General features: G+C 41.8%; 1 protein-coding gene across 1 annotated transcript in view; it reads left to right on the forward strand.

The window, feature by feature from the left end:
* The window catches only part of LOC129695920 (EGF-like repeat and discoidin I-like domain-containing protein 3), a 184,496-nt gene extending 159,865 nt beyond the window's left edge, over positions 1–24,631 (forward strand). The window contains exons 8-9 of the mRNA XM_055633381.1: positions 9,250–9,405; positions 18,842–24,631. Of these exons, the coding sequence (XP_055489356.1) occupies positions 9,250–9,405; positions 18,842–18,988 (303 nt within the window). The 3' untranslated portion in view covers positions 18,989–24,631. The remainder of the gene's footprint in view (positions 1–9,249; positions 9,406–18,841) is intronic.
* The last annotated feature ends 732 nt before the right edge of the window (positions 24,632–25,363 follow it).

Genomic DNA, 25,363 nt, shown 5'->3' on the forward strand with positions numbered 1-25,363 from the left:
AGACCTCAAGAGATCAAGTGGCCTTAAAGCAGGCAAATAGCTTTATTTTTATTTTCATTAGTTAACTGTTGCTAAGCGGATAAACCACTCCACTTTAGACTTCAGAGATACAGCGTGGAATCAGGCCGCTCCACGCTGGCCGGCGATCACCCCATACACTAGCACTATCCTACATACTAAAGACAATTTGCAATTTTACCAAAGCCAACTCACCTATAAACCTGTACGGTTTTGGAGTGTACGTTTTTGGGGAATGTACAAACTCCGTACGGACAACAGTGTCTCTGGCACTGCGAGGCAGCATCTCTACCTCTCCATCACTATGGAAACATGGAAAGATAGAAAATAGGTGCAGGAGGAGGCCATTCGGCCCTTCGAACCAGCACCGCCATTCATTGTGATCATGGCTGATCGTCCCCTATCAATAACCCGTGCCTGCCTTCTCCCCATATCCCTTAAACTCCACTAGCCCCTAGAGCTCTATCTAACTCTCTCTTAAATCCATCCAGTGACTTGGCCTCCACTGCCCTCTGTGGCAGGGAATTCCACAAATTCACAAATCTCTGGGTGCAAAGGTTTTTTCTCACCTCAGTCTTAAATAACCTCCCCTTTATTCAAAGACTGTGGTCCCTGGTTCTGGACTCGCCCAACATTGGGAACATTTTTCCTGCATCTAGCTTGTCCGGTCCTTTTATAATTGTATATGTTTCTATAAGATCTCCTCTCATCCTTCTAAACTATGCCGCCATTTGGCTCTCAAGAATTTTCCATAGTCAACCACAGCATTTAGAATGATCAAGATTTTTAAGAAATCACGAAACTTTTTTCCTGATGTTATTGGACAAAACAAATAACACAATCTTCGTTATGTAAGATTTATATTAGACAATATCTTCAATAGGTCATCATAACCATGTTATCTTGGCTCCACATAACAAACTCACATTTCACATTTACAATATCTGCTCTAATCTCACACATGGAAACTGTTTGTCAAGGAAGGCTTAAGATATTTTGTTCAAATACAATTTATTACCTCACCATATTAATTAAAGGTCACGTGTTTCAGGTTTCTACTTAGACTAATTGGCATGACAACCAAGCTATCTAAATCTTTAAATGGTTTGGCTGGAGTTTTAATATAGCATGAATAGAAACATAGAAACATAGAAAATAGGTGCAGGGGTAGGCCATTCGGCCCTTCGAGCCTGCACCGCCATTCAATATGATCATGGCTGATCATCCAACTCAGTATCCTGTACCTGCCTTCTCTCCATACCCCCTGATCCCTTTAGCCACAAGGGCCACATCTAACTCCCTCATAAATAAATATAAATTACCAATCTTAAGGGGCCTGCAAAGACCTTCTGTGGGGAAGAGAAAGGGGTCCACAGATTCACCACTCTCTGTGATGAAGAACTTTTTTCATTTTCTCATCTCTGGTCCTAAAAGGGTACTTGAGGCCAGTTATCCTATAAACTGTTAGACCCCTTGTTCTGGGGACTTCCCCAAGGCATCGGGAACAATCTGATCCCATGATCTATTAAATGCCAGGCTCCGACCCTACTCCTGCAAGAATTTTGTAAGTTTCTAAAGATGCCCCCTGAACTCTTCTCAAATTCTAGCGAGTACAAACCACCACTCTCTGAGTCTATTTTAGTCTTTCTCGGTCCTATGAAAGTCCTGAAACTCCCAGGAATCAGTCATGGTGAACCTTCTCTGTACTCCCTCTAATGGCAAGTTTCTAGTCTTTCCTCAGATTTCTAGGAGACCAAAACTGTACGCAATACTCCAGGTGTGGTCTCACCATCCCAGGACCCTGTACAACCTTCTCTGTAAAACCTCCCAAGATGCTCCTATACTCACCAATCCTTTACGCTATGAATGCTAACATACCATTTGCTTTCTTAATACTGCATTATGATGTGTCTTTATTTCCACTCTTGGCACTTTGGTGCAAGCCCCTACAACAATTTGTTCTTCATCCGCACAATTAAAGCATGGAATAATCTCCACCGAACTATAGTTACCCAACCAGATGCAACTAAATTTAAACATAGAAACATAGAAAATAGGTGCAGGAGTAGGCCATTCGGCCCTTCGAGCCTGCACCGCCATTCAATGTGATCATGACTGATCATCCAACTCACGACTGATTATCCCGTACCTGCCTTCTCTCCATACCCCCTGATCCCTTCCTCATCTCGGTCCTAAAAGTCACCTATTTTCCCCCATAGATTTCCCCCTTATCCTTAAACTGTGACCAATACCCCTTTCTGGCTTAAGTCCTCCCTTCACCACCTCCAGTTTAAATTCCATTTGGAATATTTTGGAGGACCAAGAAACCAAGAACCAAGAACCTACATTATATGGAATAGAAATGGCACCTTTATGCATAAAGCCCTAGTACAGTTTCACTGTACCTTGGATAATACACTATTGCCACTGTACACGTGACAATAAACTGAACTCAACTGAAAAGTGCAGGGGGTGTGTTATCTGAGAGGGAGAGACAAGAGGAGAAAACAAGAGCCAGTTGCAGGTCAAGTGTCATTGTGATCACTTCCAGAGCTAGAACCTGGTTCAGCCTGAAGTTCATGCCTTGGGCTGTTCTAATGCTTGTCCTTGCAGCTGTATCTGGAGAGCGCCCAGCACAACCATTGCAGGTGCAGATGGAGCACAGAAGTAATAGCTGGAGCAATGCCAGTCCATCTCGTGGTGTTGATGCCCTGCAGCTCATGTATCACCAGGCAGACATCAGCAAATGCCGCAGCAGATTGCAAAAGTAACAAGAGGGGGTGCTGTCATTTAGTTTAGGCACTTGCAATAAATAGAACACTTGGAAAGTGTGCTTCTGAGTGGGTGGCCACTGGTTCTCCTAAATCACAAGATGTGACTCACTTGTTTGTGCTATGCTGTGCTGTGTTTGGGCGGCACGGTGGCGCAGCGGTAGAGTTCCAGGTTCAGAGATCTAGACTATGGTTGCTGTCTATATGCAGTACAGTACGTACATTCTCCCTGGGATCGCGTGGGACTGCTCCCATACTCCAAAGACATATAGGTTTGTAGGTTAATTGTCAATTGTCCCTAGTGTGTGTAGGATAGTACTAATGATGAGGTGGTTGGCTGGTCACCGTGAACTCGGTGGGCTGAAGGACCAGTTTCCACGCTGTATCATCTAAGTCTAAGTCTAAAGCTGCTGTCTCGCAGCACCAGACACCCAGGGTTGATCCTGACGTTGGGTGCTGCCCATGTGGAGTTTGCACGTTCTCCCTGTGGCTGCGCGGGTTTCCTTTGAGTGCTCCGGTTTCTTCCCACATCGCAAAGAATTGCAGGTTTGTAGGTTAATTAGCACCTGTAAAATTGGCCCTGGTGTGTTGGGACTGGATGAAAAAATGTGGGATAAGATAGAACTGGTGTGAATGGGTATTCAATGGTCAGTGAGCATGTTTCAATGGTGTATCTTTAAACTTAAGGGCCTGTCCCACTTGCATGAGATTGCATGCGTTCGGCGCGACCAAACGTGGTCGCTTGAGGCGTACGGGCACCGTATGGCCGCGCGGGGCCGATCCCACTTAGAAGCGCGGAGTTGTGAAGGCCTGATCCATACATCGCGCGGTGCTCCGAAATTCTGACAGCGTCCGAAATCTTCGCACGCAGTTCGCTGTCGGCACGCAGGCGCATTGCGGTCGTACGCAGCGGTCGTACGCAGCGTATTGACGGCGTGGCGTTGCGTGATGACATTACCGGCCAACGCCGTCCAACGCCCAAATTCAGTCAGCCCGCCACCTACCGAGCTGATTGGTAAGTATGACCTCACGCGCGTACTTAGCGCGTAGTTTGTCGCGCCAAACGCATGCAATTGCATGCAAGTGGGACAGGCCCTTTAGTAAACTAGTGCTGCAGCCATGTCTTGTATAAAGGATGGCCTCAACAATTCTATGGTGGAAGTTGTGTTGTTAAATATGTTCAAGAAGGATGCATGGACAGGAAAAGTTTAGAGGGATATGGGCCAAACGCAGGCAGGTGGTACTCGTGTAGCAGGGGCATCTTGGGCTGAAGGGCCTGTTGTCGTGCTGTATGGCTCTTTGACTCTAAGGAAGTGGGAACATTTAATGTCAGAAAGAGGTCAAGGCATATGGGAATAATAATAATAATAATAATAAATTTTATTTATGGGTGCCTTTCAAGAGTCTCAAGGACACCTTACAAAAATTTAGCAGGTAGAGGAAAAACATGTAAGGGGGATGAAATAAACAGTAGAGACATGACTAGTACACAAAGTAAAGACAGAATTCAATACAAAACACAATATGAGGCAATTAATGCACAGAGGAAACAGGGCACCAAATTGGATGATTGGCCATCATTGGGTTCAATTGAGTTTTCCTATCAACAGAGGCTAGTGTAGTTTGGAAGGTTTAATTTACCTGGCTCAATGAAAAAAAATATATAGAGTTAGAGACCATAAGCAGATGTAATCTGGTGGCAATAGATGATGGGGAGCAGAATGGTGTAGGATAGTGTAGGATGGGTGACAGTTTATTGGATGAATTGAGGGTAGGAATCAGGAGACCACTCACTCATACAGCAGCATAATCCAATCTGAAGGCCATTGGGCCATGAATTAGACAATGGCACTCGAGAAGAAATCATTTTTTTCTGAAGGAGATGCTATGTTATTTGGAAGCTGCTCCTAGTGTCATGGAGTCCTACAGCATGGAAACAAGCCCTTTGGCCCAACTTGCCCATGCTGACCAAGATGATCTATCTATAATTGTTCCACCTTGTGTTAGGACCATATCCCTCTAAACCCTTCCTATCCATGTACCTGTCCAAATGTCTTTTAAAAGTTGTTATAGTACCTGCCTCAAATACATCCTCTGGCAGCTCGTTCTGTGTGAAAAAAAGTTGCTCCTCAGGTTCTTATTAAATCTCTTGCCTCTCACCTTAGATTTCTGCTCTTATTTCAGTTTTGAGGCAGGGCCTAGATACATTGGAAATTCAAGTCAAAAGTGTTATCAGAAAAGTGACACAAATGGGCGGCATGGTGGCGCAGCGGTGGAGTTACTGCCGTACAGCGCTTGCAGTGCCGGAAACCCAGGTTCGATCCCGGCTATGAGTGCTGTCTGCATGGAGTTTGTACGTTTTTCCCACGATCGCGCGGACTTTCTCCAAGATCTACGGCTTGCTCTTACACTTCAAAGGCGAACAGATTTGTAGGTTAATTGCCTTGGTAAATGTAAAAATTGGTCCTAATATGTGTAAGATAGTGTTAATATGTGGGGATCACTGGTCGGCGTGGACCCGGTGAGCTGAAGGGCCTGTTTTCCGCACTGTATCTCTAAACTAAACTAAAATTACCGTTTTTATGGAAAGGGGGATAATGGCATCTAAAAGTGGGTGAGAGGAATTGTCTGAGGATAGTGATAATTTTGTTTTGAAAGGAAATCTTATGACTCATAAAAGCAGCATGACGCTTACAACATCATCAAGCTCAATTTCAGCAAGACAAGGTGGCAGAGACTAAAACAGAAACTGCTAGAAAAAAACTCAGCAGTTCAGGTAGTCTATGTGGTTAGACAAACTCCTAATGTTTTGGGTCACCTCACATTCACCTCCTTTTAGAATGCTAAATACGATTGGCTAATGCAGTGTGATCTACTGATGTATAGTCGGGTAACCTACAAACATATCAGAAAATTGGGAATAAAAATACTGTTAAAATATCATTAATATGTTTTACACCCTTCACTGATCATTATACTGTGCCATGTGTGAGAAAAAAGAGCATTTCACTTTACCTGACGGTACACATGACATAAAACTAACTACCCTGTCCCACTGTATGAGTTCATCCCAAGACCTCCCCCGAGTTAAAACAAAAATCAAACTCGTGGTAAGCACGGAGAATGAACGTAGCGGGTACGTCAGAGCTCGGGGATGTCTCTTAGCGGCTCATAACGCTAACGGCAGGTACTCGGGAAGACTCGCTGACGGCAGGTAAGCTCGGGGTGACTCCTGAAGATTTTTCAACATGTTGAAAAATGTCCACGAGAGCCCCGAGCACCGACAAGCGGCCATTACCATAAATCTCCGAGTTCGAATCGGGGCAAACTCGGGAGAACTCTTGGAATGAACTCGCACCGTGCGACAGGGCTTTAAGCTGAACTAAACTAAGCTACAAATTTATCTGCACAGTTTCCGACAACAGCTGCATGTAGAAATCACTGCTGCCATATCGTTGCTTGCTATCCTCAGACTTAAGGAATGCTCTGGTTTCTTCCCACATGCCTCAGATATGCAGGTTGGAAGGTTAATTGGCCATTGGAAGTTTCCCCAAGGGCGTGGGTGTGTGTGATAACTTATAAACAATGGTATATTGATGGGAACTGTTTGTACGCGGTGGGAATCAACTGGGATGAGTGTAAAGTGGTGATTGGCATGACCTCAATGAGTCATAGGTAGTGGTTCTATGCCCTTTCTGTACCACAGTTAAAAGGATGCCATGGAACGGTGGTGGCATGGGAAGAAATGGCAAATCTCCGTGTGTCCCCCTCGCTAAGCAGTCATCATACCTGCCCTCATTGCTTTGTACGCTACAAGGGATTCCATGCCACTACGAGGCATGGACTGATTATCCTGGCAATGACTGCACAGCATGAAATGCTGCATTCATCAAGGGTAGCACACAGTCATCCTTGTACTTTTCATTGAACACATAAAGTTGAATCTGCAAGTGCTGTGAGCAAATCTAGGGACCCGTTCATTCAAGCATCTTTCATCATCCTCTCTGGAGTTTGCTCCTTGGTTTTTTTTGTTGATGACTAACAAGTGAAGATTGGAGATTCCACCTTTGATCTTCAGTGTGTTGTCGTGCTCATGAAAAGAGGCTGAAGGAAGGAGTGGGAGTTGCAGAGGCAATTGAATAGAAGGTATTTGTATTAGTGACAAAGAAGTCTGTATGCATCTTAATACTATGCATTTTCTTCCTTAATTATTGTTTGTAGGAGGAAGTACAAATGTTCATGTGTAGAAATTCCTGATATTGTATTTTATCATCATAGGTCAAAAGTCAAGACCACGGGGAAACTCATCCCGTATCAATAGTTTGAATCTCATTGCATTATATTCTGCCTCTGCAATTCATTCCACTGAACGTAATGAACTTATAAGGTGTTGTGGCCATACATGTTGTTGTACTACTGGCTGGAGAACAAATTTGCACATGTATATGATCTTGTGTGTAATGGGATTTCTAGTCAATGGAATATCTGTACAAATGATAAAGGGTGTAGGATATTTGTTTAAAGAAAGGGTCGGCACGGTGACGCAGTGGTCGAGTTGCTGCCGTGCAGCGCCAAAGACGAGGGTTTGAAACATAGAAACATAGAAAATAGGTGCAGGAGTAGGCCATTCAGCCCTTCGATCTTGCACCGCCATTCAATATGATCATGGCTGATCATCCAACTCAGTATCCTGTACCTGCCTTATCTCCCTACCCCCTGATCCCTTTAGCCACAAGGGCCACATCTAACTCCCTCTTAAATATAGCCAATGAACTGGCCTCAACTACCCTCTGTGGCAGAGAATTCCACAGATTCACCACTCTCTGTGTAAAAAATGTTTTTCTCATCTCAGTCCTAAAAGACTTCCCCCTTATCCTTAAACTGTGACCCCTTGTTCTGGACTTCCCCAACATTGGGAACAATCTTCCTGCATCGAGCCTGTCCAACCCCTTAAGAATTTTGTAAGTTTCTATAAGATCCCCCCTCAATCTTCTAAATTCTAGCAAGTACAAGCCGAGTCTATCCAGCCTTTCTTCATATGAAAGTCCTGCCATCCCAGTAATCAGTCTGGTGAACTTTCTCTGTACTCCCTCAAGTCAAGTCAAGTCAAGTTTATTTGTCACATACACATACGAGATGTGCAGTGAAATGAAAGTGGCAATGCTCGCGGACTTTTGTGCAAAAGACAAACAACAAAACAACCAAACAAATTATAAACACAATCATAACACACATATTCTTTTACATAATAAATAATAGAAGGAAAAACGTTCTGTAGAGTTAGTCCCTGGTGAGATAGGCGTTTACCCTCTATGGCAAGAAAGTCTTTCCTCAGATTAGGAGACCAAAACTGTACGCAATACTCCAGGTGTGGTCTCACCAAGACCCTGTACAACTGCAGTAGAACCTCCCTGCTCCTATACTCAAAGCCTCTTGCTATGAATGCCAACATACCATTTGATTTGATCCCGACAATGGGTGCTGTCTGTAGGGAGTTTGCACGTTCTCCCTGTGACCTTGCGGGGCTTTCCAGTGTGCTCCGGTTTCCTCCCACACTCAAAAGACGTACAGGTTTGTAGGTTAATTTGGCTTTGATAAAAATTGTAAATTGTTCCTAGTGTGTTGGATAGTGTTAGTAGACCGGGATCGCTGGTCTGCTCAGACTCGGTGTTTCCGCCCTGTATATCTGAAACTAAAAACTAAAGAATAAAAAACATATTCAAGTAATGATTAGATTTGGAGATTGTGTAATTTTCCAGAATGTGATCAAACATTTACATTGCATGGAATGATTAATTACAGGTTAAATATCACATTTTTGCAAAATGTTTTAAAGGGCTGCCTAGTTTGAAAATTAGTCACTGACAAGGAATATTATGTATCGGCTTCATTCTTTGCAATTTCTCTTCAATATACCAAGCTTACAGCCGGATTATACATTGTTTTTAAGAAGGAACTGCAGATGCTGGAAAATCGAAGGTACACAAAAATGCTGGAGAAACTCAGCGGGTGCAGCAGCATCTATGGAGCGAAGGAAATAGGCAACGTTTCGGGCCGAAACCCTTCTTGTTTACTGATGTACACAATTACTTATACTTTTATTAGCAACTCTGCAACAACATAAAAACTATTTTATAGAAATAGAAGAGAATCTTAACGACTCACCTCATGTCTCTTCATTTCTATCTTGTGCTTTACAGCACAGCAGGAATATTGATAGCATGACGTATAATGTATTATTTATGAAAGATGCAGATGATACAAGGGCCCAATATATACGGAAGCTACTTTGATAAGCAAAATATTTGACAGATTGAAGACAGGAACATTTTACATGAAACATATGAGATATTTTGGACAACATTTATTTTTGCCTCAAACTTCAAAGAATGTGATATATATATATTTTTTTTTTTAATCCGTGGAACTGTTTTATATTTTACATATTTTCCTGTTTCAGATTGATCTACTTATTCCTACAAAAGTGACCGGTGTAATCACCCAAGGCGCTAAAGATTTTGGTCACATACAGTTTGTCGGCTCGTACAAGGTGGCCTACAGCAACGATGGAAAGAAATGGTTCGTTTATAAAGATGACAAACAACAAAAGGATAAGGTGAGTTTGGCAACAACAAGATTTCCCGTTAGCAAATTGGTATGATTCACCAGAGGAGCTTATACATAGAGTAACACAGCATGGAAACAGGCCCAAGGGCCCAACTTCCCCAGCCCGTCCAAGTGCCCAGCTAAGGTACTGAAGAAGCGTTCTGGACACGAAACTTCATCCATTCCTTCTCTCCAGAGATACTGCCTATCCCGCTGAGTTACTCCAGCTTTACATGTCTATCTTCGGTTTAAACCAGCATCTGCAGTTCCTTCGTACACAATTTAAAAGGACTTTTTTCCATTTCAATTGAGATCTCAGTGATTAAGCTGATTGGTTTTTGCAACTGGGCTAGACATGCATTTATATGGACAATGTAAAAAATAAATCAGCAGTGTCACCTCTAGTAAACACAAAGTGATGGAGTAACTCAGCGGGCCAGGTAGCATCTCTGTAGGGAATGAATAGTCGAAGTTTCCAATTAGGACCGCTTTTCAGACTGGTGCTGAAGAAGGATCTCATCCTGAAGAAGGGCCAAACACGGGAGGATGGGACTAGCATAGACGGGTCATCTTGGTCAGCATAGGTCAAGGGGCCTGTTTCCATGCAGTATGACTAGAACTCTATCTCAAAATGCCACCAATCCATTCCCTCCACAGATGCTGCTTGGTCCGCTGAGTTACTCCAGCACTTTGCATTTTACTCAAGATTCCAGCATCTGCAGTTCCTTGTATCTCCAGTGTCAGCAGTATCAGCTAAATATGTCAGCTCCAGAACCATTCGGACAGATCTTTTGTTACCCATAGTAATTGGCCGTCTGCCTATGTGTTTGTTTGCAGTGCAGTTTTGGTCTCCTAATCTGAGGAGGGTCATTCTTGCCATAGAGGGAGTGCAGAGAAGGTTCACCAGACTGATTCCTGGGATGTCAGGACTTTCATATGAAGAAAGACTGGATAGACTCGGCTTGTACTCGCTAGAATTTAGAAGATTGAGGGGGAATCTTATAGAAACTTACAAAATTCTTAAGGGGTTGGACAGGCTAGATGCAGGAAGATTGTTCCCGATGTTGGTGAAGTCCAGAACAAGGGGTCACAGACTAAGGATAAGGGGGAAGTCTTTTAGGACCGAGATGAGAAAAACAGTTTTTACACAGAGAGTGGTGAATCTCTGGAATTCTCTGCCACAGAAGATAGTTGAGGCCAGTTCATTGGCTATATTTAAGAGGGAGTTAGATGTGGCCCTTGTGGCTAAAGGGATCAGGGTGTATGGAGAGAAGGCAGGTACAGGATACTGAGTTGGATGATCATATTGAATGGCGGTGCAGGCTCGAAGGGCCGAATGGCCTACTCCTGCACCTATGTTCTATGTTTCCAGGAGATGAGTGTCACAGAATCCAATATCAGCCAGTGAGGCTCCAAACCTAGTCAGTGTGATTGGGGCTATTGAATGTTTTGTACTTTCACAGACATTTTATACATGGGATATGTTAATTTTTGAAGAAGTTAAAAATAACATTCACACGTTAAAAATAAATTAAAATTAATCAAACTTAAATAAATGATCAAAGCATAAAATCTTACTCTTTTCCAAGGAGCCACCATCTCCCATTCAGTTGAATGGGCACTGTTGTGTTGATGACCTGTTTAATTGTATTGTATTGTATTGTATTCAAATTCATTGTCATTGTCTCAATTTGAGACAACAAAATGAATTTCCCTTACAGGCAGTATCATAAAAATAAAAAAAATCATTAAAAAAAATTAATAATAATAAATAAATAATAAAACATATTAAAAATAAAATTGAAACTGAATTAAAAAATTAAAAAATGAATTAATCTGGCACTAACCAGCAGTGTATTTCCCAGGTAGACAAAAGTGCTGGAGAAACTCCGCGGGTGCAGCAGCATCTATGGAGCGAAGGAAATAGGCAACGTTTCGTCCCGAAACGTTGCCTATTTCCATCGCTCCATAGATGCTGCTGCACCCGCTGAGTTTCTCCAGAACTTTTGTCTACCTTCGATTTTCCAGCATCTGCAGTTCCTTCTTAAACAAAGTGTATTTCCCAGCCTGAGGGTTAGGAGGCCCACAGAAGGTCATACTGTCTCCATTGACTCCCATGGGGGTCAGCAGTGTGGAAGATGCCACAACCAATGTTAATCAATGCCCCAGTTCGAAACGCAACACAAGGAACTGCGGATGCACAAGTGCTGGAACTGCAGATGCATAAAGTGATGCAGTAACGCAACAGGTCAGGCAGCATAAGGTCATAAGCGATAGGAGTGGAATTAGGCCAGTTGGCCCAACAAGTCTAGTCCGCCATTTAATCATGGCTGATCTATCTCTCCTAATCCTATTATCCATATAACCATATAACAATTACAGCACGGAAACAGGCCATCTCGAGCCTTCTAGTCCGTGACGAACACTTACACTCACCTAGTCCCATCTACCTGCACTCAGACCATAACCCTCCATTCCTTTCCCGTCCATATACCTATCCAATTTATTTTTAAATGATAAAATCGAACTTGCCTCAACCACTTCCACTGGAAGCTCATTCCACACAGCTACCACTCTCTGAGTAAAGAAGTTCCCCCTAAACTTTTGTCCCTTAATTCTCAAATCATGTCCTCTTGTTTGAATCTTCGCAACTCTCAGTGGAAAAAGCTTATCCACGTTCTCCTGCCATCTCCCCGTAACCTCTGACACCCGTACTAATCGAGAATCTATCTATCTTTGCCTTAGAAATATCCACTGACTTGGCCTCCACGGCATCTGAACACAAAGTGCTGGAGTAACTCAGCGGGTCACCTATCCATATTCTCCAACGATGCTGCCTGACCCGCTGAGTTACTTCAGCACTTTGTATCCAGAGTCGGAAACTGGTACTTTTTCGGGAGGGGGAAAGTCTATTCCTTTGTCTTGTGATTGAAGAGTTTCAGAAACCAAGACACAAAAAGTTTAGATTAGCACTTAGAACCATCTCATCTTGTCTCCCTCTGGAGAAAATATCTATAAAGGCGTTCAGACCTTTTACAGTTACGCTGCTAAATCAATAGGCATTGACAGCAGTTCCCATAATGTCTGTCTATTCCCTAAGGAGAGGTTTTGAATCAGCTACCATTAGAATACAATAGTCTTTTGATTGTTACCAATTTAGTGTCTCCATTTAGTTTTAGTGGTGTAAGAAATGTTCTATTTGATTCTAATTGCCTATAAATTTAGACAAAAGAACAATTATTTAAACGGTAAAAGGGCTGTAAAAATAAACAAGGATAAAGAACTGTAGTGAATTGTTGATATCCCGGGGGATTTAAAGGGGATCAGCCTCTCATGGGTGTTTTACAGATAGAAACATAGAAACATAGAAATTAGGTGCAGGAGTAGGCCATTCGGCCCTTCGAGCCTGCACCGCCATTCAATATGATCATGGCTAATCATCCAACTCAGTATCCTGTACCTGCCTTCTCTCCATACCCTCTGATCCCCTTAGCCACAAGGGCCACATCTAACTCCCTCTTAAATATAGCCAATGAACTGGCCTCGACTACCCTCTGTGGCAGAGAGTTCCAGAGATTCACCACTCTCTGTGTGAAAAAAGTTCTTCTCATCTCGGTTTTAAAGGATTTCCCCCTTATCCTTAAGCTGTTACCCCTTGTCCTGGACTTCCCCAACATTGGGAGCAATCTTCCTGCATCTAGCCTGTCCAACCCCTTAAGATGATGGAAGGAAAGAACTGAATTTTAAGTGAAGTGGCAAGAGACGAGAACAGTTTTAAAAAATAATTTCAATCATGTTATCTTATAGAATTCAGTTCATTTCAGTGTAGTTTATTGTCACGTGTACCGAGGTACAGTGAAAAGCTTCTGTTGCATGCTAACCAGTCAGGGGAAAGACAATACATGATTACAATTGAGCCATTTACAGTGTATAGATACATGGTATGGGAATAACGTTTAGTGCAAGGTAAAGCCAGTAAAGTCCAATCAAAGATAGTCCGAGAGTTCAGGACTGCTCTCTAGTTGTGGTAGGATGATTCAGTTGCCTGATGAGATCTGGGCAGAAACTATCCCTGAATCTGGTGGTCATAAGATCATTTGGTTGAAATGGTACATTTGTGCTATATATGCTCCATGTAATTTCATGTTCCACTCTCTCTTCTCTCTCCCATCAGGCAAAAGGTATAGAAATGTGAAACTTGGGCCATGAAGTCTATACCACCATTCAATCATGGCTGATCTATCTTCCCCTAGCCCCATGTTTCACACTTCTATACCTTTTTGCCTGATGGGAGAGAGAAGAGTGGAACATGAAATTACGTGGAGCATGTATAGCACAAATGTACCATTTCAACCAAATATTCGCTGCTAGTATTTATTTACACAAACAACTCCCACCAAATCTAACATAATTACCTGACCTTTTTTCCCCATCTACTTCGGAAGGCACATAAACATTTCTTTTTGCCATAACCACTTCCATATCCTAACAACTGTGAATGAGGAGATTTTTCCTTTTTGCCCTTACCACAAATTCAGCTAAAATATATATATATTTTAAATGCTGGGAACATTCAGCAGGTCAGCTGGCAAGTGTGGAATGGAAAACAGAATTTTCCTTTCAGCATGGCCACCCCATGTCAGAACGTTTCCTTAACTCTTGCCCTCATTTCTCACCTGGGCAACTGCACGAGGACAAACTCAACTATTTGCTTCATTGCTGCCACACCTGGCCTTCTGCCCACCAGCTCAAAGTACCTCCAATGGTGTTTTTCCCAGCTGTGATCTGGTATCCAAACCATCCTTTCAACAACTATTCCCTGCCACAACTACCTCCTCTAGCACCTCGTTCCACACACCCTCCACCCTTTGTGTGAAAAAGCTGCCTGACACAATGCTCATTACCAGAAATATCAAACAAACACCAACAAAGGCCCTCGTATCAGATTCTTTGTATACATCCAGGTGTATATATCCTTCATATTCGATCAGGCAACTGAACCATCCCACCAACAACTAGAGAGCGGTCCTGAGCTTAAGTGTTTAAGAAAGAACTGCAAATGCTGGAAAATCGAAGGTAGACAAAAGTGCTGGAGAAACTCAGAGGGTGCAGCAGCATCTATGGAGCGAAGGAAATGGGGTAACGTTTCAGGAACGTGTCTCCATTGGCATATCTCCAAAATCTCTTACCGATTCCTCTAGAGGCATCATATAAAGCATCTTACGGGGATGTATTACAACTTGGGGCGTCACGGTGGCGTAGCGGTAGAGTTGCCGCCTTGCAGCTCTTGCAGCACCGGAAACCCGGGTTCGATCCCGACTGCGGGTGCTGTCTGTACGGAGTTTTTACGTGACCGAGTGGGTTTTCTCCGAGATCTTCCGTTTCCTCCCACACTCCAAAGACGTACAGGTTTGTAGGTTGATTGGCAGTGTATAAATGTAACTGGTCCCTAGTGTGTGTAGGATAGTGTTAATGTGCGGGATCACTGGTCGGTGCGGACTCGGTGGGAGAAGGTCCCCATTTCCGCGCTGAATCTCTAAACTAAACTGTCTGGCAACTGTTCAGTCCACGACTACAAGAAATTGCAGAGATTTGTGAATGCTGCTCAGTCCATCACATTCAGCTGTTTCTATACACTCTGTACTTAGTTGGCGATTGTATTTATGTATGGCAATAATCTTACTGAACTGTATGCAAAAACAGAATTGCACGTGATAATAAAGAACTATTGAACCGTTAAATCATTCAGGAATATAAAAAAATAGAAACATAGAAAATAGGTGCAGGAGGAGGCCATTCGGCCCTTCGAGCCAGCACCGCAATTCATTGGATGATCGCCCCCCATCAATAACCCGTGCCTGCCTTCTCCCCATATCCCTTGACTCCACTAGCCCCTAGAGTTCTATCTAACTCTCTCTTAAATCCATCCAGTGATTGGCCTCCCTCAACCCTCTGTGGCAGGGAATTCCATAAATTCACAACTCTCTGGGTGAAAAAGTTTTTTTTCTCACCTCAGTCTAAATGACCTCCCCTTTATTCTAAGACTGTGGCCGCTGGTTCTGGACTCGCCCAACATTGGGAACATTTTTCCTGCATCTAGCTTGTCAAGTTATTTTATAATTTTATATGTTTCTATAAGAATCCCCTTCATCCTTCTAAACTCCAGTGAATGCAAGCCTAGTCTTTTCAATCTTTCCACATATGACAGTCCCGCCATCCCAGGGATCAATCTCGAGAACCTACGCTTCTTACCCACTGTTAATGGACTATGGAATGGACCTGTCAAAAGCTGAGGGTGTAGTCTTCACCTCATATTTCTACATCAATGCAGCCCTTACACTTATTTATCCACATTTTCTCTGTAGCTGTAACACTCTGCCTTCTGGTATTTTTCTCCCTGTTCTACTTATGTATGGTGTGATTGTACCTCGTGTATTGCATGATTTGACTGGTTAGCACCCAAACAAAGCTTTTCTCTGTATCTCTGTACACTTGATTATAATAAACCAAGACTAATGTTGTGAATAGCTGGAGCAAAGGCATCAATTCCTGCCACATCCCATAGTCAATGCCTGCGTGTAGAAAAAGACTTGATTATACTGACGATTATACTTATCTGTCAACTGATGCCTGTGTGTTAGCCCCAGTCCCATGGGTTTTAATTTTACAAACTAACCTCTTATGAATTCACAAGGCGTAAGTCAGGAGGGTGATACAACACTGCTCATTTGTCTGGCTCTGTCTGTTCTTCTATTTGCAAAAGGGCTAGATACAATCCAGACAAAGCAGCCTACGTGATTTAAAACTCATTGAAGTTGCATGCATATTGAACCACCAGTGCATTGTGACTGCATGTATGCTATCTACAAAATGCATTGTAGTTCTTCCAAAAACCTCTTCACCAGCCTCCATAACACATGACCTCTGCCACCAAGTGGAATAATGGCAACGAACACATAACAAATATAATTAGCTCTCTCCTTTTCTGTCGTCCAACTGTTGTGGCAGTCTTCCACTTTGTCTGCATTTTAATGGGCCCATGTCTAGGGACCTCCTACTCACAACAAACAAAGATCTTGGCACCAATCTGCCCCAGTTCAAGAAGATAGATTCACCACCACCTTCCCTAAAGCTATAAGGGATGGGTATTAAACGATGACCTTGACAGCATGCCGACATCCCATGGATTAACAACTTTTTGCCATCCCATTCTTTCTATTCATCACTCTGCACAGCCCTATCCTTGTCCCAAATTATCAGCCACTAGAACCCTCTTATGCATACCTTCATTATCTTACGTTTTGAAATATCCAATGCTTGCCTGACGAATCCTCCTTGGTAAATTTCCAGTACGGAAATTCGGCTGCACTTGCCCCACGTCACATGAATTCACATTCACTCAAGCCCTTATGTTTGTTTACTGTCATTACCTCTTGGTTGAGTAAGACCTATTTAACAAAATACTCAGTAAACCTCTCATAGCCTCACTGGTCCCTGAAGCTGATAACCTTCTCCAGAGCTGATAACATAGAACAATACAGCACAGGATGAGGGGTCACAATGTATGTGCTCACATAGCAAAAGGATTTGAGTATAGGAGCAGGGAGGTTCTACTGCAGTTGTACAGGGTCTTGGTGAGACCACACCTGGAGTATTGCGTACAGTTTTGGTCTCCTAATCTGAGGAAGGACAATATTGCCATAGAGGGAGTGCAGAGAAGGTTCACCAGACTGATTTCTGGGATGTCAGGACTGTCTTATGAAGAAAGACTGGATAGACTTGGTTTATACTCTAGAATTTAGGAGATTGGGAGGGGATCTTATAGAAACTTACAAAATTCTTAAGGGGTTGGACAGTCTAGATGCAGGAAGGTTGTTCCCAATGTTGGGGAAGTCCAGGACAAGGGGTCACAGCTTAAGGATAAGGGGGAAATCCTTTAAAACCGAGATGAGAAGAACTTTTTTCAAACAGAGAGTGGTGAATCTCTGGAACTCTCTGCCACAGAGGGTAGTCGAGGCCAGTTCATTGGCTATATTTAAGAGGGAGTTAGATGTGGTCCTTGTGGCTAAGGGGATCAGAGGGTATGAAGAGAAGGCAGGTACGGGATACTGAGTTGGATGATCAGCCATGATCATATTGAATGGCGTTGCAGGCTCGAAGGGCCGAATGGCCTACTCCTGCACCTAATTTCTATGTTTCTATGTTTCTATGAAACCAAGTTCAACTCTCATCTGTCTGTAGATAATCCATATCCCTCCAAGAGTTCAAGAGAATTTATTGTCAGGTGTCCCTGATAGGACAATGAAATTCTTGCTTTGCTTCAGCACAACGGAATATAGTAGGCATGAATACAGAACAGATCAGTGTGTCCATATACCATTATATAAATATATACACACATGAATATGCCAGTGTACGGTCCATACGGTGGATGGAGAACCCTTCAGGCTGGACCGCTGAGTCTGGGGAGCTGGGGGTGAGCCATGTCTTTGTGAAACAGAACACAGAGCATTCCCTCAGCTCCCTTTGATAAAGCAGCCTTGCCCTTAACTCCATTCACGGCATATATCCATATGTCTTTCCAAACGTCTCGTGAATGCCACTATCGTATCTTATGGAGAACCCGCCAAGGAAGCCGAGATCTTAGAGATCAATGATTTTAATTGTGCCACCATCCTACAGGTACCTAGTCCAACAATTGTGCAATTTCCTCTGTTAGCCCCATACCTTCTTTAAGGCATTTGAACCACCAATTTTATTTGAGCAAGATTTTGTCTCCTGTCCTGTTCTCTCCTTGTGGGCCAATCAAATGTTATTGGATGACACGATGGCGCAGCGGTAGAGTTGCTGCCTTACAGCGCCAGAGACCCGGTTCGACCCTGACTGCCGGTGCTGTTTGTACGTTTTCCCTGTGATTGCGTTGGTTTTCTCAGCCACAAACCTGTACGATTTTGGCGTGTGGGAGGAAAGTGGAGCAAACCCTTGCGGTCACGGGGAGAATGTACCATCTATCTACAGACTGCACCCGAAGTCAGGATCGAACCTGGGTCTGTGGCGCTGTAAAGCCCCTGTCCCACGATGCGAGTTTACCCAAGAGCTCTCCCGATTTATTAAAAAAAAATCAAACTCGCGAAACTTCATCACGAGTATTTTTTTACTCTTGGACATTTTTCACACTGTTGAAAAAACTTCACGAGTTACCGCGTTTCCCGAGTACCTGCTGTTAGCGTTACGAGCCGCTACGAGACGTCCACGAGCTCCGATGTAGCCGCTATGTACTTACCACGAGTTTGAGGTTTTTTTTAAACTCTGGAGAGCTCTTGCGTAAACTCACACCGTGGGACAGGGGCTTCAAGGCAGCAGCTCTATCGCTGCGCCATCGTGCCGCGCCTGTGTTGTATTTTACAGTCCCTTTAGTAATAATGTTTTTTTTTCTCTCTTGGCAGGTTTTCCAAGGTAATTTTGACAATGATACACACAGGAAAAATGTAATAGATCCTCCAATCCACGCACAATATATTAGAATCTTGCCCTGGTCGTGGTATGGCCGAATCACTCTGCGGACGGAGTTACTGGGATGCACGGAAGAGTGACAATGAATGGTGGTTACTGACAAGAACGTTATCACTGTCCTACTATTACTCAACAAAAACTGCACAAACCTGTAAGATATTGAAGGGTTTTCATGAACAAGTGTTCAGTTTGTGATAGGCATGAATGAAGTTAGGTGGTCTCAGCCTGCCCTTAGTCAGACTTTCATACGATGATTTTTCTTCCTTAGAAGTTTATTTTCTTGTGTTTTGTTAATTTGTACATAATGAAATAAATTTGTGTAATTAAAAACTTTTGCCCATCCCCCCCCCCCCCCCCCCTTTTCTCTTAAAAACTAATATTTCTAATATTCTTCCAGGTACCAGTATTGTATCTTATTTATTGTAAACTTTTTAAAGTGTCTATTTTTTTCTCTCTCTTTGGCTCCTAAGAATGAAATGTCTTGTTTCGGTTTCACTTTGTCATTACAGTCAGGCATTAAAGCAATTGAGCACGGATAAAGCTTTCATTCAACAAAATGTTCCTGTCTTACATTTGTTATCAGACACTGAAGATTTCTTTTAAGTTGTCTTTTTCCCCCTGGATGCTTTATAATATACTCACATACCTTCATACTTAAAAACAGTAATGTGTGATTCTATATATGGGGCTTATGCTTAATATGCTGAAAAAGGAACCCAGAATGGCATATTAGGTTACTGCAATATATCAAAATAATTCGGCAATAAAATTTATGATCCCAGAATACACAAGAAAATAAATAAATCCCTGAACATGAACATATAATATAATTAATAAGTTCATATGTGTACACACATCAGTCTTTTCTTGGAGCACATTCAATGATTCCACATGTTTTCATTTTTGTACAGCATGTTTTCATTTCCAACCTAAGTTATTCTGCTGCTAATTTTATTTTTTAAATAAAAAAGACATGCTATCATGGCACAGAAATAGGAGGAGAAAGGAATGCTCTTGTGATTATTACGAAATGTGGATTTGTTTTAGACACAAGCCGTTTGCTCTGTTCTGATCCATGTAGTTTTCTTCTGATTCAGATGAATGTGAAGTGACCTCTGTATATCAATGAATACATAATATGATGCCATTGTAAGTCACGCATTTCAAGTCGTCCCTTTGTTTTGTGACTTGATGTACACAGGTGGTTTTGTCAATTTTGCCTCAGTGCTTATATTCTCAACACAGCAAAGGTCATGCAAGATTCAAAGCCATGTAATTTAACAGTGATAAACAGTCACTGTCAGAATTGACCTACCCATGGTTCAAATCCACCACTGCCTCATCAAAGATAATCCCTGCTTTCACATATTAACGTCCTCTTGTTTAAAGCACTTTTATTTCTCACTAAGACTCAATGCCACTACCAAATTCACTGAAGCCCAGCGTGTACTGAGGCTAATAGATGGTATTGCATATTGAAAGATGAAATTATAATCCATTTTCTCTGAGATCCATCAACCATTCACGACATATGTCTTTATACTGTGTGGGCAATATTAATAACATCACTGACCATTTTCAATGTGCATTATTCTGTTGTAAGCTGATGTAACCCATGTTAGCTCTGTTAGTTGTTGCCTCTGTCTATGAAGAAAGGTTTTCACATGTGGTGCTGTCTTTTATTGCTTCCATACTGTATGCGCACGGAACTGTAACTAAGCTTGCAAAAATATCAGATTGGAAGTGTCACCCAGTGTAATTCCCCCCCCCCCCCCCCCCCCCCTTTTAATGTCCTGCAACAATAGTATTTCCTGGATAAAGTGGGGAAGCTCCAAAGTTTGAATAACAGTGAGAGTCAGTAGTCAGCAAACTGAACCGTCAACTTTCGGCCCTAATGCACGGTGATTCTTTTTATCTTTGATTGGAAAATGAAGAGTTTTTGACCTGTGTTGTGACGTACCCATGTATATGTTTTTGGCTGGTCATTACTAAGCCACGTCAGTATGAAAATTTTACACAGGTTTGTCAATCCTATTATTTCCATAATTTAGAGGGGAAAGTTTCATTTCCACTGCCATAAATCTGGTAAGGATACCAATTCTTGGATTTAACCAGAGCAGCTTTACAAATCAATTAATTTTTACACGAGCTAGTACAAATTACTTTGGTTCTTTTCTACTTTTATGAGTCCCTCAAGAATTGTCGAGTCCTTTTTATTGTGCCTCCAAAGGCAATATGTTTTCTTAATGTTGAAAATGATTTGTATCCAATAACTGAGTTCCAACAGATCAAATTCAGTGGGGATAATTGATGTCTGTTCTTTAGAATTACTTAGGATGCTGCATGACAGATACATTTGTGAACCTGTTTTCAATGCTTTTATGGTAATCTAGAATAATTCCACAAAATACCCAACACCAAAATCAATTTGGATTCAGCAACTCAAGTACCAAGATGTAGTCTGGCATTTTTAAAGCTACATATATACTCATTTGTTATGTTGAGAAGGAAGAAGTTAACATGATCTAATTTCATTGGGGAAGTTGCATCTTCCCAAAAGGAAAGTGAACTGGATTTAGGTTCAAGGCAGTTGTTTTTCCAGTGATGTAACACTTTTACAATTGGCTCTGTGACGGACAACAGAAGGCGTGTTGTAACATTTTGGAGCTATGAAGAAAAGAATTGAGAAACTAATCTTACTGCAAGCTATTCAAATCATTAGACTGTTAGCATGTCTGTGACTGTGCAGAATTCCTAACCCTTGTATGCACTGAGTGACTTAAGAATGTATTGGTTTGTGTATGGAATTAAAGGGAAAGTCAACCATTACAAAAACGTTGGAAATACATCCCCACCCAGTAGTGTTAAAACGCACAATGTTAACACATTAGCACATTGTTTTCTGCTTCTGAAACTCATCCCATTGAAGTCAATGTTATTAATTACTTGAAGGGACCATTTTCACAATGTAAAATGTAGTTTAATGTTACATTGCAACTCTTCTCAATTGATATTTTTGGCCAATTAATGTAAGTGATACAATGCTCATATTAACTCGGGATTACATTTTGCTTCAAGCATGTTGATGCCTTTTGAAGATGCTTTTTAGTGCTACCGGCCTTTTGGTTAAGTAACAGCCATTTTCAATGAAGTCAAAATTTCCCCCAAAATAAATCTATTGAGTGGTAATTAATTAATTGCACAGTGCACTTAATTACTGAGTCATTTACATCACTCAATTACATCTTATCTGCCATCTGGATCCAGGGCAGTCTTATTCTCACTGCCTTTCAGCAAACCTCAAAGTTATATCCCCAGCTTGTTTATTTTTGTTTTACAGGCATTATGGACATTATTATGCCGCTCCATGTGGGAAATAGTCTGCTGAAACCATATGCAAGGCTATGTGCTTCAGCAACTGACACACAGTGAGGTCAGCCCATATAGGTTCATACAAGGCTGCAAATGGCTGTTCAAAAGTGATGCTTCTGCATATCCACATCCACTTTACCCTGGTACCACCACTTTAAAGGACCACGGGTGGAAACATCAAAGCAGACACGAAGGAAAGGAACACCGTTTGCGATAATTGAGAGAATCCAATTTCTTCAACACATTATTCATCAGAAACAGGCCCCTGGTTATACGTCAACAAAGATATGAGAAATGTATCAAGTGCTAGCTATCCTTTACATAGATTGTTTGGATGCTGGGCTTTAACGAAGAATATTCTTTCTAATAACGCTTGGAAAGGAGCAAGAAGAGATTTTAAAAGGGTGGCACATTACAAAATGCACAACTATCTGCATTACTGTCACCTCAAGAGTATTTTATCTGAATAGAAGGAAACGAGTATATTCCAAATCCAACATGAAAATGCAGAAATGAAACAGCTGATAGAATCTAACGTCTCGGGCCACTTGGTCCATTGTGGCTGTACCACGCTTAGAAAGAACATCCTAATTAGGAAGAAGGGTTTTGGCTTGTAAAATTGCCTATTTCCTTCGCTCCATAGATGCTGCTGAGTTTCTCCAGCATTTTTGTGTACATTCTAATTAGCATCACTCTTGTCATGTTTCAGAACCAAGAGTATGTTTTTCCTTTTCGAATATACATCCCGACTCCCTTAACAAAATAACAGGTAATTTATTGCACATCATATCGACTCATTGCATAAATAACGATACATCTCTTGTTCCATTCAGAAATATTTGGCCATAATGGGTTGAGGAGCCTGCTGCTTGCCCACTAATTTCCCTTTAAATCTCTGCCCTCTGATGTTTGACTCACTGGCCGGTGGAATTAGTTTACTCTTCCCAAATGTCTCAGAATTTTTTCCTTTTGTCAGATTATAGTATGATTATAAATCAAATCTTGGGAAGAACTACAGGCTTGGTAGTTCAGGGCACAACTCTTTTCATAGGTTCATAAGTTGTAGGAACATAATTAGGCCATTCGGCCCATCAAGTCTACTCCACCATTCAATCATGGCTGATCTATCTCTCCCTCCTAATCCCATTCTGCCATCCTCATAACCCATGACACCCATACTAATCAAGAATCTATCCATCTCTGCCTTAAAAATATCCATCGACTTGGCCTCCACAGCCTTCTGTGGCAATGAATTCCACAGATTCACCACCGTCTGACTAAAGAAATTCCTCCTCATCTCCTTCCTAAAGAAATAGCCTTTTATTCTTAGGCTGTGACCTCTGGTCCTAGACTCTCCCACTGGTGGAAACATCCCCTTCACATCAAGAAATAATTAAGATGCTTAAAATTAAGGAATAATTAGACAAGTTCTGCTACTGAAGGAAATTTAGGGTTATACTTTTCTGATGAGCATGATTCATTTAAAATTGTGATTTTGGTGGAAACCTCAGTAACATTTAGGCCATTTATCACAGGCTTCCATTAATCTCGCTGGATCATTGGCAGAACTCTGATGAAAATCACTGACAGCATGCTAGCACGGAGCCGTTCGGTGAAATGCATGTATCTGCAATCAAACCTCTTGAACTAAAAATCCCCAAAAAAACTCAGATACTGGAAGCCTGAAATACAGTAGGAATTGCTTGTAGCACTCAGCAGGTTAGGAAGTTAGGAGAGAGAAACATAAGTGATGGTGTCATGTCGAAGAACTTTAATCTTTTCCTGAAAATGGAGAAAAAGCAGTTTTGCAAAGCACTTTGCAGACTCTAGAAAGAATATATGCACATGCAGATTAAAAAATCTCTTGTGAATTGTTTCAGGATATCTATCGGGTTCCCCCACCGTGGTTATGCAATACCTTGAAGTTATTGCCAACCTGAATAAGTAATTTGGGCAAAATATCCAGATTTATTAGTGTACTCCGATTCATTCCTTGGGAAATACTGACACATGTTTAAATTTGACTCGGTTAAGACAAATCCCATTAGCAGGTTGACTTTCCCTTTGAGGGCAATGCAGTAAGATCTGAAGTAAGATTTCAACTTCAAAGAGTTGATGGGCTTGTTTTATTATTGTCTAAAGCGACAATTATATCTGAGAAATGTGGCTTAAGATCGGTCAGTAATTTAAAATGCATAAATGATGTAATGGGGATGAAATAACCACTGCTACCTTAGCAACTGTGTATTAATACTCTTGTTTTTGTATTAGACTCCAAATCTGATGGTTAATGCAAAATCAGTACAAGCTTGTATGTTCTTCAGATTAACAATAAAACTTTGAAACATCCACATTTCAGAAAATACGTTTTACATTGATTCATAGACACTGGATTATACTTGTAATCTTATTATATATGCCAAGGATGAGAAGAATAAACTCTGATCAGTGAACTCTGCATAGCAACACCTGAAGTGATAGCACAGAATCGTACAGTATAGGAAAAGATCCTTCAGCCCAACATATCTAGGCTGACCATCGAATTCTATGTATGCTAATTCAATTTACCATTTTACCACACCTGGAGTATTGCGTACAGTTTTGGTCTCCTAATCTAAGGACATTCTTGCTATAGAGGGAGTACAGAGAAGGTCCACCAGACTGATTCCTGGGAGGTCAGGACTTTCATATGAAGAAAGACTGGATAGACTCAGCTTGTACTCGCTAGAATTTAGAAGATTGAGTGGGGATCTTATAGAAACTTACAAAATTCTTAAGGGATTGGACAGGCTAGATCCAGGAAGATTGTTCCCGATGTTGGGGAAGTCCAGAACAAGGGGTCACAGTTTAAGGATAAATGGGAAATCTTTTAGGACCGAGAGGAGAAAAACATTTTTCACACAGAGAGTGGTAAATCTCTAGAATGCTCTGCCACAGAATGTAGTTGAGGCCAGTTCATTGGCTATATTTAAGAGGGAGTTGGATGTGGCTAAAGGGATCAGGGGGTATGGAGAGAAGGCAGGTACGGGATACTGAGTTGGATGATCAGCCATGATCATATTGAATGGCGGTGCAGGCTCGAA

This window comes from Leucoraja erinacea, chromosome 3 (assembly GCF_028641065.1).
Source record: "Leucoraja erinacea ecotype New England chromosome 3, Leri_hhj_1, whole genome shotgun sequence".
NCBI lineage: Eukaryota > Metazoa > Chordata > Chondrichthyes > Rajiformes > Rajidae > Leucoraja > Leucoraja erinaceus.